Source organism: Rousettus aegyptiacus, unplaced genomic scaffold (genome assembly GCF_014176215.1).
Source record: "Rousettus aegyptiacus isolate mRouAeg1 unplaced genomic scaffold, mRouAeg1.p scaffold_m13_p_15, whole genome shotgun sequence".
In the NCBI taxonomy this organism is placed as follows: Eukaryota; Metazoa; Chordata; class Mammalia; order Chiroptera; family Pteropodidae; genus Rousettus; species Rousettus aegyptiacus.
Window position 1 is genome coordinate 36499023 of NW_023416290.1, and position 13519 is coordinate 36512541.

The following is a 13519-nucleotide window of genomic DNA, read 5'->3' on the forward strand; positions in this document are numbered from 1 at the left end:
GATATAATGCGTTAGCACCCTGTGACATGGCAACCATCTAAAGATGGAGATCGTTTAATTGGTCGCATTTTATTAAATAAGCGTCTAAAAGATGGAAGTGTACCTCGAGATTCAGGAGCAATGCTTGGCTTGAAGGTATGTGATGGAATATATGAGATTTTGGCTCTATACTCCTTTACAAATTTATCAGATAAACAAAAGATATAATAACTTTCTACCTATGCCAATTTAGTGCATTTTTTTCCTATTTTTAAGAATAGGGAATATTCACAAATATTTGCCTTCGTTATTCATTTTTCATTTTCCAAGTTTTATTTGAGAAGTTGGCATTATTCTACAATAATACTTGTATATATAATTTTGGAAAATCTTAATGGAGGTATATGAATCATAAATATAGTGCTTAAACTTATTTTACCTATAGAGTATGTCCTTTAAGTTTGTATCTTTGTTTATATTCTATTAAAGTGATAGTTTTATTCAATTACTAAATATGCAGACTTGGGAAATGTAATGTATTCATGTTATAGGAATATAATTTTTGTATTAATGTAGCAGAATATGTGTAAATGTATTTATGTGTATGTGTGTGTATGCAAGGAAGAGAGAATATTGTTCAAAGTCTGGAAACTCAAACATATTTAGGAGATTCAATATAAATATTGATTTATATTTTACTGCAAAATAACAGTTATTTAGTAATTATACCAAATATAGCTCTGTTTATTTTTTGTACATCTGTATTTAATGAATTAAAAACTGAAATGATAAAAGAGAAAATGTTTTAGAGTTAAGCCGTTGCTACAGAAATTATTGTGAAGAATATAGTAAATGAGAGATATTAGAAAATTTGGGGAATAAGTGGAATCAGGCAGCTAACATTTACTGAGTAGCTGTCAGGTGGCTGGCACTCGTCTGAGCATTTTACATTTATCGTTTAATTTAACATTCTCCATAGATAAGAAATTAGCTTAGAGAGAGCTGTTATAACTTGCCCATGGTCACAAGGTGGTAGTGAAGGTGGGATTTAAATCCAGATTTCTGCAGTATATTGTTAGAGCAGTGTAGTATAAAGGTTAGAAATCTTGGCTTGATTTCTAGTTATAGCTGTTACTAGGTACATGACTTTGGTCACTAAACTTCTCTTAGTCTCAGACTCCTCATCTGTAGAATGGAGATAATAATACTTACTGAATGTTATAATAAGATTTAATAAATCAGTATATAAACATTTAGTATAGTCCCTGACACTTTATAAGATTTCAATAATAATAATTATTATTATAGTAATATTAATTATGACTATTAATATTTATCAATATTAAAAATAAACATAGAGATATAACTCCAAAATATCTATACATTTAATTTTCAGAATTAAGCCTAGGAATAATTAGTATTAACTGAACTGTAACTAAGTGTAATTCACTGCAGTTTGAGAATAAATACATAGTGTAAGGTACATCACTGGTTTATTAAATTCAGTTATCTTTTGCTCAATGTAGAAGAGAAAAAACTATGTTTAGTCAATGAAGTTAGTTACTACTGTTTGCTTAACTTGCTATAAAGTTGATGATTGAGTGAGTGGCAGTGGATGAGAAAGCATCAATTTTGTAAGACACCTCTTTTAAAGGTACATGTGTGACTCTCTAGCATTATGGCTAACATTTATTTTTTCTCTTTATTAAAGATATATATTAATAGAAACATTAAAATAGAAAAACTGGGGTACAAATGGTCTAAATTTTACATTAATTCTAATAAAATTAAGTAAGTTTTGTAATTTTATCAGGAAAAATATAATATCATCATGTATTAGGCAACGGTGTACCTAAAAGATTGCTAATGAAATTTTGGTAGGATATCATAATTAAAAGTAACAAGTATTCATATTATTATGATATTTGAAATTTGTGACTAGCTATGTTAACATAATTACATAGTACTGATATAACATGTTTTTAGAAATGATAAAATGATAAAAGTAATAAAGACAAAAATTATATATTGTTGTTTCTAAGTTTTCAATAAATAATGGGTTAAATTGTAAAACATTTAGAATATGAAAAGAGCTTACTCTTGGTACATGTCCCAGTCTCTAATAAAAATTATTTTTAATATATTAAAGTATAGATTTAAAAGCTGAAAAATCATCTAGTTATTTTTTACTTGAATCTTCAACCATGTTCATTAGAACAATATGCCTCTTAACACTTTCCTCTTTTAAACAGGTTGTAGGAGGAAAGATGACTGAATCAGGTCGGCTTTGTGCATTTATTACCAAAGTAAAAAAAGGAAGTTTAGCAGATACTGTAGGGCATCTTAGACCAGGTAGGTTTCTATCTTTGGTTATTTACATTTAAAGTGTTAAACTTGAGTAGTTATGAAAAAGTTATCCTCGCTTAGTATTGAAGTGACCAGTAACAAAGAGTTTATGTAACTTAAATATAAATTTATTCGTTAATGGAAAGTTGTACTATTATTTCTTGAGTCATATTAGATAAAAAGATTTTTGTATTTACTGATTTTTTTTTATGTTGTTGATATTCCTAGTCTGTATCTAGTATTTATCTATTTTATTTCCCATAAGTCTTTGTTTTTCTTTTGAAAAAAATTCCAACAGATTAGGAAACAAACTACATGGATAAATACATATTTCCTAAAATGTATCACTCTTTATCTCTTTGGTAATGGGTACTATTGGACAGATCCTTGAGTACCTTGGACAGGATTAGATAAGATGCTAAATAATAAACTTTTTTCAAAAAATTTACACAAGGTGTACAGTATTTTGAAAAAGCTAGAATGCAGAGTCATGAAATGTACAAAGAGGCCTTGTAGTTTCTATAATTAGAATTTTTATTAAGAAATTACAAAGATAGAAACGACTTCACCAAGATGGTGACATACTTTGCTCCTGACTTGCTCCCCCTCGCAAGAAGAACTAACAACTATTCATGGATAAGACGCCACTGAGAAAATCCTGGAAATCACAGAAATAACTTTTATGTAATTTTTTTTCTGACCCTTGTCCTTTTGAGTGAAATATTCTAATGATCCTGGTCATCAAATTTTTTGCCACTGGAGCTATTCTCAGTATGTTTCTTCTTCCATAATGGTGATTTTATTCTATGGAATTTATTGCACCTTAAGAATGCTTTGTTTCAAGTGCATTTTATTGGATTAGATTTTCTTTCTAAGAGTATTGTTACTGACACACAAAATAGGCGATGAAGTGTTAGAATGGAATGGAAGGCTATTGCAAGGAGCCACATTTGAAGAAGTATATAATATCATTCTGGAATCCAAACCTGAACCACAAGTGGAGCTTGTTGTTTCAAGGCCTATTGGGTAAGTTGGTTTGAGTACTTTTCATGCGTAGATAGCTGCTATTAAACAGTTTGTACTGTGCAATCCAAAAATGTCTGATTGCTTCATAAAAATAAATTATTTTGAGTACAATTTTTTACTTTAGTAAAAACATCTCACAAAAAAATTATGACCTCTTTTTATCCGATCATGCTAGATTATACAGCTAATTATAAAAGAAGAAATATTTAGGTGTTTATTATTTTTATTATCTTAATAACAAATGGCTAATGGCATTAGTAGAAGGGGACTATAGTAACAATTATTTTTAAAGTTTTGTGAACTATAATCTTCTACATTGTAAAAATGAGGATCAACTATAGTCTATAAGTTTTACATATTGTTTTCAAAATGGAGGTTTCAATCTAGTAAGGGGAAGGCCTAAAGGGCATGCTATTCCCAGATAGAGGGAACAACTTAAGAAAAAATAAGCAAATGCCAAATTCTCTGGCTTTTATATTTTGTTACCTATAGATTAAGTTGACAGTTTCCAAAAGTTAGCAGGAAACATAGTGTTTTGTGCCTACAGAAGAATTACTCATTAGTGATTGCTGCAGTATTTCCTTTTAGGAGCTTATATTCTAAGCCAATGACAAAGATATATCTATAACTAGAAAAAGCAATTAAAATTTTAAACTGACAGTGAATTATTAAATGTATGTTTGGAGTAAGAGCATTCTAGGGTGGTGGCTATAGAAATTATTCTTTGTATAAAATACTAATGCCCAGTTTGAACTCATTTAGGAAGTGATCGGATGATATTATTTTGATCTCTTTTCATGCTGTAGAAAATGACTGTGGGTGATTTAGTTTTTGAAATGTTCCTAATGAATCTGGCACATGAAATTGTATCCGTTTTTCATTTTGTCTTTTCTAAGTTTTGTATTATGGTAAAACTACACTGTATCAACTTAGTGTTAATTACCAAACATGAATACCAAAAATTGATACCAAATATATTCTTGGTATTAAAAGATACTTTAGACATTTACTATCTTAAATATTCTTTTATGTAATTTTCTTTTCTTAATCATTAATATCTACTCTTTTTGGCAAATCTCAAACAAAAATGTACATAAAAATGCAGTTACAAGGTAATTTTGGTATAAATGCAGTTACAAGGTAATTTTGTGAGTCCCAGTAAGAAATGTAGTCACATTTTTTTTTTCCAGTGGAGTTATTACATTAAAAGAATTTCAATCATGATTTTAATATTTCAGTTTTTATTTCAGTAATATTTTATTTGTATTTCAATGTTATTGCTTTAGAACAACAGCAAGTAAAAAGAAAGAATATAATAGAATTAAAATATGTCTATAAAACTTGTTTCATACAGAAAATTTTTTAGAATGGACAATTATGTAGTGAGGCATATAGAAAATAAAGTATATATTTTTACAAATCTGCTATAAATGTGTATGAATTTTAATTTCTTTTAAGTAGTTGGAGTTATCCCAGAATACTTTTATTAACAATGGAGGACTATGGATTGTTTTTTCTCATTTATGTAATGCTACTACTATACTCAATTTTGTTAATTTTACACTATCCTGTTGCAAATGGGTTTGTAATGATCAAAATGGAGTAGCATTAATTGTTGAAACAATTTCTTGTTTTCTTTTTCTATCATTTTAGAGATATACCTAGAATACCTGATAGCACACATCCACAACTGGAGTCCAGTAAGTTTCATTTATTCTAGAAGAAAATGTTATTAGTAATGTCATTCATCAGGGATCAAATGAAATATTTCATCTATTGATACAAAGAAATATAATAATGTTATTATCAATTATATAATCATGTAAAATTTAGTATGATTTCATGTCATTGTGGGGAAATTTACAAAAGTCTGTAGTACTTTAAGATAGTTATTTTTAACCACACTGTCTTAACTACTAGGTATTGTTAGATAGCTTTATTAAGATATATTACAACAAACTACATATTGAAGTTGTACCACTAGATAAGTTTTGACACACAGGTGAAACCATTATCACGATAAAAAGTAATGAGCTTGCCATCACTCTCAAAATCTTACCATCCTATACACCGGGTTCCCCTTAACTTTAAAACTTATTGGTTTGTATTGTAACCTAACCCTCAGTAAATGGGGGGATGCTCAAGACAATCTAGTGAATGATTATAGATAGTCTTATTTATATTTTTAGAAAGTAGGATAATCTGATGTAACATCAGAGTAGTAATGGAACAATAGACATTTTACATGTCTATTTTAAATAATGTTAGGCACATAAATACTTTTTATTACTTGTGTTTGAGTGATATTTCAGATGTTAGTTAATGAATTTTTCCCAATGAACTAAGTTTCTTGATTGATTAAAGTAGAGTAAGGGATATTGTGAATGAAGAGAGGAGGATTGCAATTTGAAATACATTGATCAGGATAGATCACATTGAGAAGGAAGAATTTGAACAAAGATTTGAAAGATTGACTATCTGGGGAAAAAGCTTTCCAGGTACTGGAACCAGAATACAATGTCTCTGAGGCAGAAAAGCCTAAGATGCTTTTAAGCAAAAGTAAGGAGGCCAGTTTGGCTGCAAGAGAGTAAGCAAGTTTGAGAATGTGGTAAAGAGGATAGAAGAATAGTGGGCAGTCAAATTGCAGACTTTATTAGACACTGGCTTATACTCTGAGGGAAACCAAGAACTGCATATGATGGTTTTAAAGAAAGACTTACACTTTAAAACCTGGCTACTATGTGGAAAATAGATTAAGTGGAGTTAAGGGTAAAAGAAGAGAGACCAGTGAGAGGAATATTTTAGTATTTTAGAGGCGAGATCATGGTGACTTAGATCGCGGTGGTGGCAATGAAGGTAGTGAGAAGTGGTCGGATTCTGTATACACACAATAATTGAGAATATCCTATGAAAATAAATATTTTTAAAAAAGAATAAAAAAGAAAATAAATGTTTTTAATTTTAATTTAATTTATGAGTATAAATTTCTTTAAAATCTTTTTCGGATAGGTAAAATCTCTTTGGAATGGTATAGCTCTATACTTTAAAATATGATTATATGACCCGTTTGATTTAGTATCTTTGGTTAGATGCTAAGTCATTTTATCCAAAAGAATATCATGATCGCATGAAGCTATAACATAAGTAAATAACTAACATAATGATAATTATTATGTTTGATATTATCATTATAATTCTTACTTTATCGAGTTCCTGGAACTGTGCATGATGTTATACCTACATTATGACAATTTTTTACAACAATCTTAAGAAGCAGATAAATTTTTATATGCTTATATTACATCACTCAGATACTGTATGAGCAGTGTGGAAAAATTCCACAATTGTTCCTGAGGAGACAAGGGTCCTTTCTCAAATTAGATTTAATCTTTTATTCTTTAAATGCTGAAGAATAGGTTTCCCCAAGGCCTAATTGTTAACCTTCCATCTTTAGTTCCTCAATAAATTCTAATGTTCTGATAGTTTTATTGCCATATAACTCCTAAGCTTACATTATCAAAAGGATCTATTATTGTCTTTTCATCCATTGGATGTTTAAAGGTTACGTTCTGTTAGGTGTCTTCCTGTTCCTTGAAGCTTAACATTTGGAAGACTGAGCTTATTTCTTACTATAAAGTCAGCATTCTTTCAATTTCTAAATGTTTTAAAAGATATTACCATTACTTCTGAACGCAAGATTTGTACTTTTCCCCCTTTGCACTATTCTTTCTAGAGGTCAATTTTATCTACTTCTGTTTCCAATTAGGGAGGCACTTTATAGTTTAATTTCTAACATTAATTGTCTCCTCAACATTGGGTTCCATCCATGTATTCAGTTACCTGCTTTATATCTCCCCGTAGATGTCTCAAAGGTGTCACAGGGTCACTGTCTTCCAAATTACCGTTTTCACCCATTCCCTTATACACAGACTTCCCCAGTGTTTCACATCCCAAGGAATATCAGCATGGTCCTGTGCAGAGAACAAGACAGACACATAGGGGACCATATCTGGTTATAAGATTGAAATCTTATGTTTTCCTCTCTTTTTCCTTTATATCTCATATCTAATTAGTTTCTGAGTCCTCTTTTTCTCATTTTATACCTCCTGAATTCTTTATATTCCAATTTTTGCAAACTTCCTGATTATTATCTTACTGAATTCCACTTATTCCTATTTTTCATCTTGCTGAATTCAATACACACTTTAAATAAGTGGTAAAGTCACTTCCGCAAATGCAACTTTTATTACTGCACACATAAGAGCTTAGCATGGATATTTCATTAGAGCCAAAATGTGTGACCCAGAATTCTAGGCACTAATCTCCCCCAGTAGTCTAATAACCCCATTTTTATTTACTAACCAATTTGTCTCTTCTCCTCCATGGAAATAATTCATACATATAATTTCTGGATACTGTGGTTCTGCTTTTTCTGATATTCTTTTTTCATAGTCCCTCACTTCCTTTCTCCCCATGTAATTTATTGTATTATTCCAGATATTGTTAATAAAATCACTTCCTTTAAATGTTTTATAATTAAAATTCTAGTACTTATTTTTTTTAGCATTACAAGTTTATATCATCTTCAGGTTGCTCTATTGGTTTATCCTACTGAAATTTCTATTTTAAATATGTCTTAATATACTATTGTAAGATATGAGGTTTAGTACTCATAACAGACAAAGTAAGTCTTGAGGCAGAGGTCCATCTCAACTATAATTGGCACAGGAAATGGTTCACCCTTGGTCTTAAGGGAATCACTAAGCTTCACTTATGCTTCAATAAAACTCTTTAATGTCTTTGGAACATTGTGGCTAAGAAAATCATGACTATAATGACATTCTGTGAACATTAAAAAATTTAAGAGGTCTATGATAAAGATTAATAATTACTAATGAAAAGCCATTGTTATTATTCTTTATGTATAATTACCATTTCAGGTTCTAGCTCATTTGAATCTCAAAAAATGGATCGTCCTTCTATTTCCGTTACCTCTCCCATGAGTCCTGGCATGTTGAGGGATGTTCCACAGTTCTTATCTGGACAACTTTCAGTATGTAATCACTTTTCTCCTTTTGGAATTTCAAGTAGTGTTTTTATTGTCTGTTGCTAGTTTTTTGTAAACTAAGTTCTTCTTAGAATATAATTGTCCTTTTAACCATTAATTTTCTCAGTAGTAACTTTAATTAATTGAAATTTAATTTTAATTTTTTTACCATAATGCTTTTTTTTATTAGAGTTAAGTTTTTTAGAATTTATTGAGACTTTAAATCTGTGAAGATATTTAAAACTTTTTATCTTAGTAGTATTATTCCAAAACCCAACGTTGTGATTTTTGCTCAATACTTTAAAATGACCGTCATATGTCATAGACTTTTAAGAGAAATAAAAGTTCTACACTATACAAAGATGTCATATTTAAGATAAAACTAAATATTTATGTATTCTCTGCCTTTGAATTTTAAGGAAATTTTGGGTGAATTTCATAGTAATCTTTTGAGTACGACTATTGTTCTGAAATATAATGATACTTGAGATGCTTTTGTTAACAGACGAATCTAAGTAAATTGGTAAATATATAAAAGATTATTGAGTACACTAGGTGATTACATATTAAGTGATCTCTAATTTGAACATTTTATAATAAAAATTAAAGTTCAACGATATGTTTTATGTCCATATTAGATGAGCTTTGCAAATTTAAGCCCTCTTTTTTTCTTAATTTATTCAGTTTTCATTCCCTTTTAAACAATTGAAAATATTCAAATTTATCCAGTTATATTTTAGAAATACACAGGTTAACATTAACAATGACGCCAAAAAGTTACTATTTATGACTATTAAGAATTATTTAGATTCTCAAAATTTGGACACTGAATTTTAGATAACACATTATAATTAAAAACTATTCTCGAGCTCATATTTTAAGAACAATAGAAAAATTTTTTGTTAAATCAGCTATGAAATTTCTTTTTGGCGGGGAAGAGGAAGTGTTTGATTTTTATGGAAGAATTTTCATTAATTAAAAGGAGATATAGGAAGTGTAAGCAAAATTAACATATTAAAAATTATTTTAAAAGCCTTTAGACATGTCTATTCTGGAACTATTTTGATCACAAAGGCAACAATTACAAAAAGTTAAGCAAGAAAGATGAGATACTGTTAGGAGATTGTAAATATCTTATTGAAATGAATTTCCTATTATTTTCTTTTCTTTTCTCTTTTATAAGCAGAGTGAACTTTTCATTTGAGAACAATGGTCTTTCTTTTTTTCATAATAAGTAGCATCTTTCTACTATTCTCATATGTTGACAACACAGATGTCCTCATTTATGGTTATAAATATATATTTTTTCCACCATTTTAGAAAGTGGTAATAAATGTTAGCTCTTTTTTTAATGGTTCTATTTAAATAGTTCATTTTTAAATATGCTGTGGGTAGATGGATGGTGCCAGGATTGTGTGCGCATGCGCGTGCATGCGCACGTGTACATATGCGTGCATGCGCGTGTGCATTTAGTTAGCGTCCATCGGTGGAAGAGGCAGGAGTGGAAGTTATACTCCCCTGATAAGTAAGTACCAATTTTTTACCTTGTTTGAAATTCCAAGGCCCTATTAACAAACCGGACTAGGAGGGAGGGCATTTATTTAGACAAATTTCAAATACCGCAGTTTTTCCTCATGGTTCAAAATGAATATGGTAGAAAGGGAACACTTATATATTTGAGGAAAATATAAACTTAAAAGTTTTATTTACAAATGTATATATATATATAATGGTATAAAGTTGTAGTATTTATAAATGTTCATTTAAAATCCGTGTAATTGTAATTTAAAACGTGTACCAGTTTATTATTTTCTTATGTCTTAGAAGGAGTATGTTCCAATAAGATAATGTTTATAAGTGTAATAATAATTGTTGTGGTAAATCTAGAAAGTACAGATAAATAAAAAATAAAAATCACCTCTAATCCTGCCACTAAAATATAACCCTTCACATACATATAAATTTTGAAACAAAACTGTTAATAAATCTGTGTATACTATTTTGAAGCCTGCTTTTTCATTTGCTAATGTATTGTGGACTTTTTCCTTTAAACTTTAAAAAAAATTCCTCTTAAAATGATTTTAATAGCTATTTAATACTCTTCCATTTTCACTTAATTTGCTATTATAGGATATCTTGCTTGTTCTAATTTATATTATAAACTATGATGCCATGGAAATCCTCTAATATAAATCTTGCATATTTTGCAAGGACAAATTAATTTTGTTAGGATAACTTTCTGGAAGTAAAATTATAATAAGAAAGGAGAAGAAAGTTTTAAGATTTTTTGAAATCTGTTTCTCAAATTTTCTTCCAAAAAGTTTTTATCAAATTAAGCTCCAATCACCTATTCAAGAAATATATGTTAAGGTCTGACTCCAGTTCAGCCGTAATATTTAGTAGCTGGGAATACAATAGTGAATAAGACAGACATGAATTTTACTCTCATGAAACTTAATTTTATATTCATTCTTTGCAGGAAAGCATAAGCAAGATACCCTTTTGGATATAGTATTTCTCTTTATATTTAATCCTATTCCTGCCAACTTTGGTTTGCTGTAATGATGTAGAGATTGGGAAAATATTTGTCCACATATATCACCCCTGTGGAAAACTCTTAGGAAGTTACAGGGCAACATTACAGTTCCTATCTCCTATTTTACCTTTGGGCACTTTTGATTTTGGTCAGATTTTACCTGGGCCCTAACTGACAACATCATGCTGATGCCTGAGAATAAAGATATTTGTGTAGTATGTGAGCCAACCTTCCTATATATTTATGTCAGTTCGTTGACTGATATATTCTCAAATGAAAAACACATATAATACAAATTTTTGTTTAGACTTTTCATGCTCAAGGCTGTTGAATTTTTAAAAGTTATGCAATCTATTCGCTGTGCTTGAATTGTGCTGCTGCTTGTGATTGTTCTAGGGCATAACTATGAAAGAGCCATTAGTGTTTTTAGTGAGAAAAATCAGTATAAACTCAGGTTTATGACACCTGGACTGTATGTTAGCTGTTTCAGTATCAACACCCACTTATTTTGATTCTTTTTAAATTTTGTATTCTTCAGTAATGTAGCAGCTTCCTATAAGGATTACCTATATAATTCTCTCAATATTTTAAAAGTAATTTACAGTCTTTGGCTAGTTGTTTTATTTTTATTTTTGATAGTTAAGATAAAATATACCCTTCAACTCTTTTAAAAGTGAAAAATGGCCCAGAATTCTTTTTTTTTCTGTAGAAATAAACTAACAATATTATTTTACTTTATGGCTGCAATGTTTCCTTAAGTTACTTTGTTTTAATATTTTTCTGACTCCATTTTTAGCGATGAGTTTATAAATATTGTACATATTCATTTTATATGCCCATTTAAAGGGAATAAGTAATTGAAGAATAGGTATATATCTTTATATATCTTTAGAAACTCTGTAGCCTTTTTAAAACTTTCTGTAAACGAAAATTTTTTCTTTAAGCTTTTATCTATCATACCTTATCACAGCCTTGTTATACCAGAAGCATTGCTTAAAAGGAATGTGCTAAAGATCATAGTGCAGTACATAGTAGGAAACGACATTAAAATGCAAAATAACTCAGATTTACAAATTCATATTCTTCATTTGGATGAGGCTAAATTGTTATAGATATCATATATTTCCATGCTTAAAAAATGAAATAATATTAATTACAAATTGCAATGAGATACATAATACTTAACCGTTCCTTTATGAGATATCCAGAATCCATAGAGACAGAAAGCTGTTTAGTAGTTGCCAGGAGTCGGGGTGATGGGGGGATGGAGAGTTGATTATTAGTAGGTACAGGGTATTCTTCTGGGATGATGAAAAAATTTTGAAGCTAGAAGGAGGTGGTGGTTGTACAGCATTGTGAAGGCACTAAATGCCATTTAATTGTACAGTTTAAAATGGTTTATTGTATGTTATTTGAATTTCACCGCAATTAAAAAACTAATAAACATGCTTTGTAGCCAAGTTTAATGTACAAACTTATGATTGATGATTAGGTTTAAATTGCTAGATTATAGACAATTGATTTCAGAAATCTGTGAGTTGCTTCTTTGATAACACATTAGAAGGTCAAAAATATTTGCCTGGAAGGATTAATCTATTTCGAAGTACTATTCTTTTTTAAAGTAAATATTTTAGTTTACGAATTAATATTTACTTCCATCATCTTGATATTTTTGGTCTAAAACAGGTGAGAAGGCAAGGTATATAAAATGCATTTCTAAGAGAAGTGTTTTATTAGTGCCTTCCTTTAACATGCCTAGTTAATCTCTATGAATTTCATACATCCCTTCCCCATTTGCTAGAGAATTATATACCTGGGGTTATGCAGACAGATATCAGTGACACACTCCATTTCTAAACATTTCTTTCTTTCTTTGGAAATGTCTCCTCACAAAAGAAAGACAGCTTATATTTGAGACTGCCTTGGTTTTTGGATAGAAAGATGACTCATGATTGAATGACATTCTGCTTTTAAGGTCTGCTTTCCTTTCCTTTGGGTTTTAGATTCATGTCTAAAAAAGTGTCAGATAATAGTTGAATTGGGCAACAGTCTTCCTAGTACCTATTAACTGTTTCCATATAGCAGTGGAAAAGTTTGAAGCCATTAAGTATTTACAGCTCTTTGAATTAGACAAGAAACATCCATGAGAAATGTAAGGAATGGAATGGAATTTTGGTGGATAGGAACAAAATTAAATGCCTTGAAATCCATTCCCAACCCAGAGATATGCATCTGATTTTGTTTGATTTAACTGTTGACATGCCTTAATAAAGGCACACAATTCTGATTATTGTGGTGTCTTTTGGAAACTATTTCAAATGAAAACAAAATAAATCAGAAGAGAAAAGAAATGTGACTTTAAGGATGTGAAATAGTGATTTAATCAGGACTGGTCTCTTTCTATCTTCTTGCTTTGTGTTTGAGCTTCTAGTCTATTTTTAGGGAGTGGTTCTGTTTCTTTATCTAAAAATTGTAGATAATGGTAACTACCTCCTTATGTTGTTGGAAGCAATAAACTGCTATTAAAGATTTGGAAAAATATAAAAAACTGTATAAATAAAAAGAAATGAAATATTGTCATTGAT

General features: G+C 29.6%; 1 protein-coding gene across 50 annotated transcripts in view; it reads left to right on the forward strand.

The window, feature by feature from the left end:
* Positions 1-13519, forward strand: part of RIMS2 (regulating synaptic membrane exocytosis 2) — a 526738-nt gene that overhangs the window by 261465 nt on the left and 251754 nt on the right. For all 50 annotated transcript variants that reach the window (XM_016147467.2, XM_036232962.1, XM_036232966.1 and 47 more), the window contains 5 exons: positions 16-135; positions 2232-2331; positions 3228-3351; positions 5005-5051; positions 8292-8404. In XM_016147467.2, coding sequence (XP_016002953.2) covers positions 16-135; positions 2232-2331; positions 3228-3351; positions 5005-5051; positions 8292-8404 — 504 coding nt within the window. The remainder of the gene's footprint in view (positions 1-15; positions 136-2231; positions 2332-3227; positions 3352-5004; positions 5052-8291; positions 8405-13519) is intronic.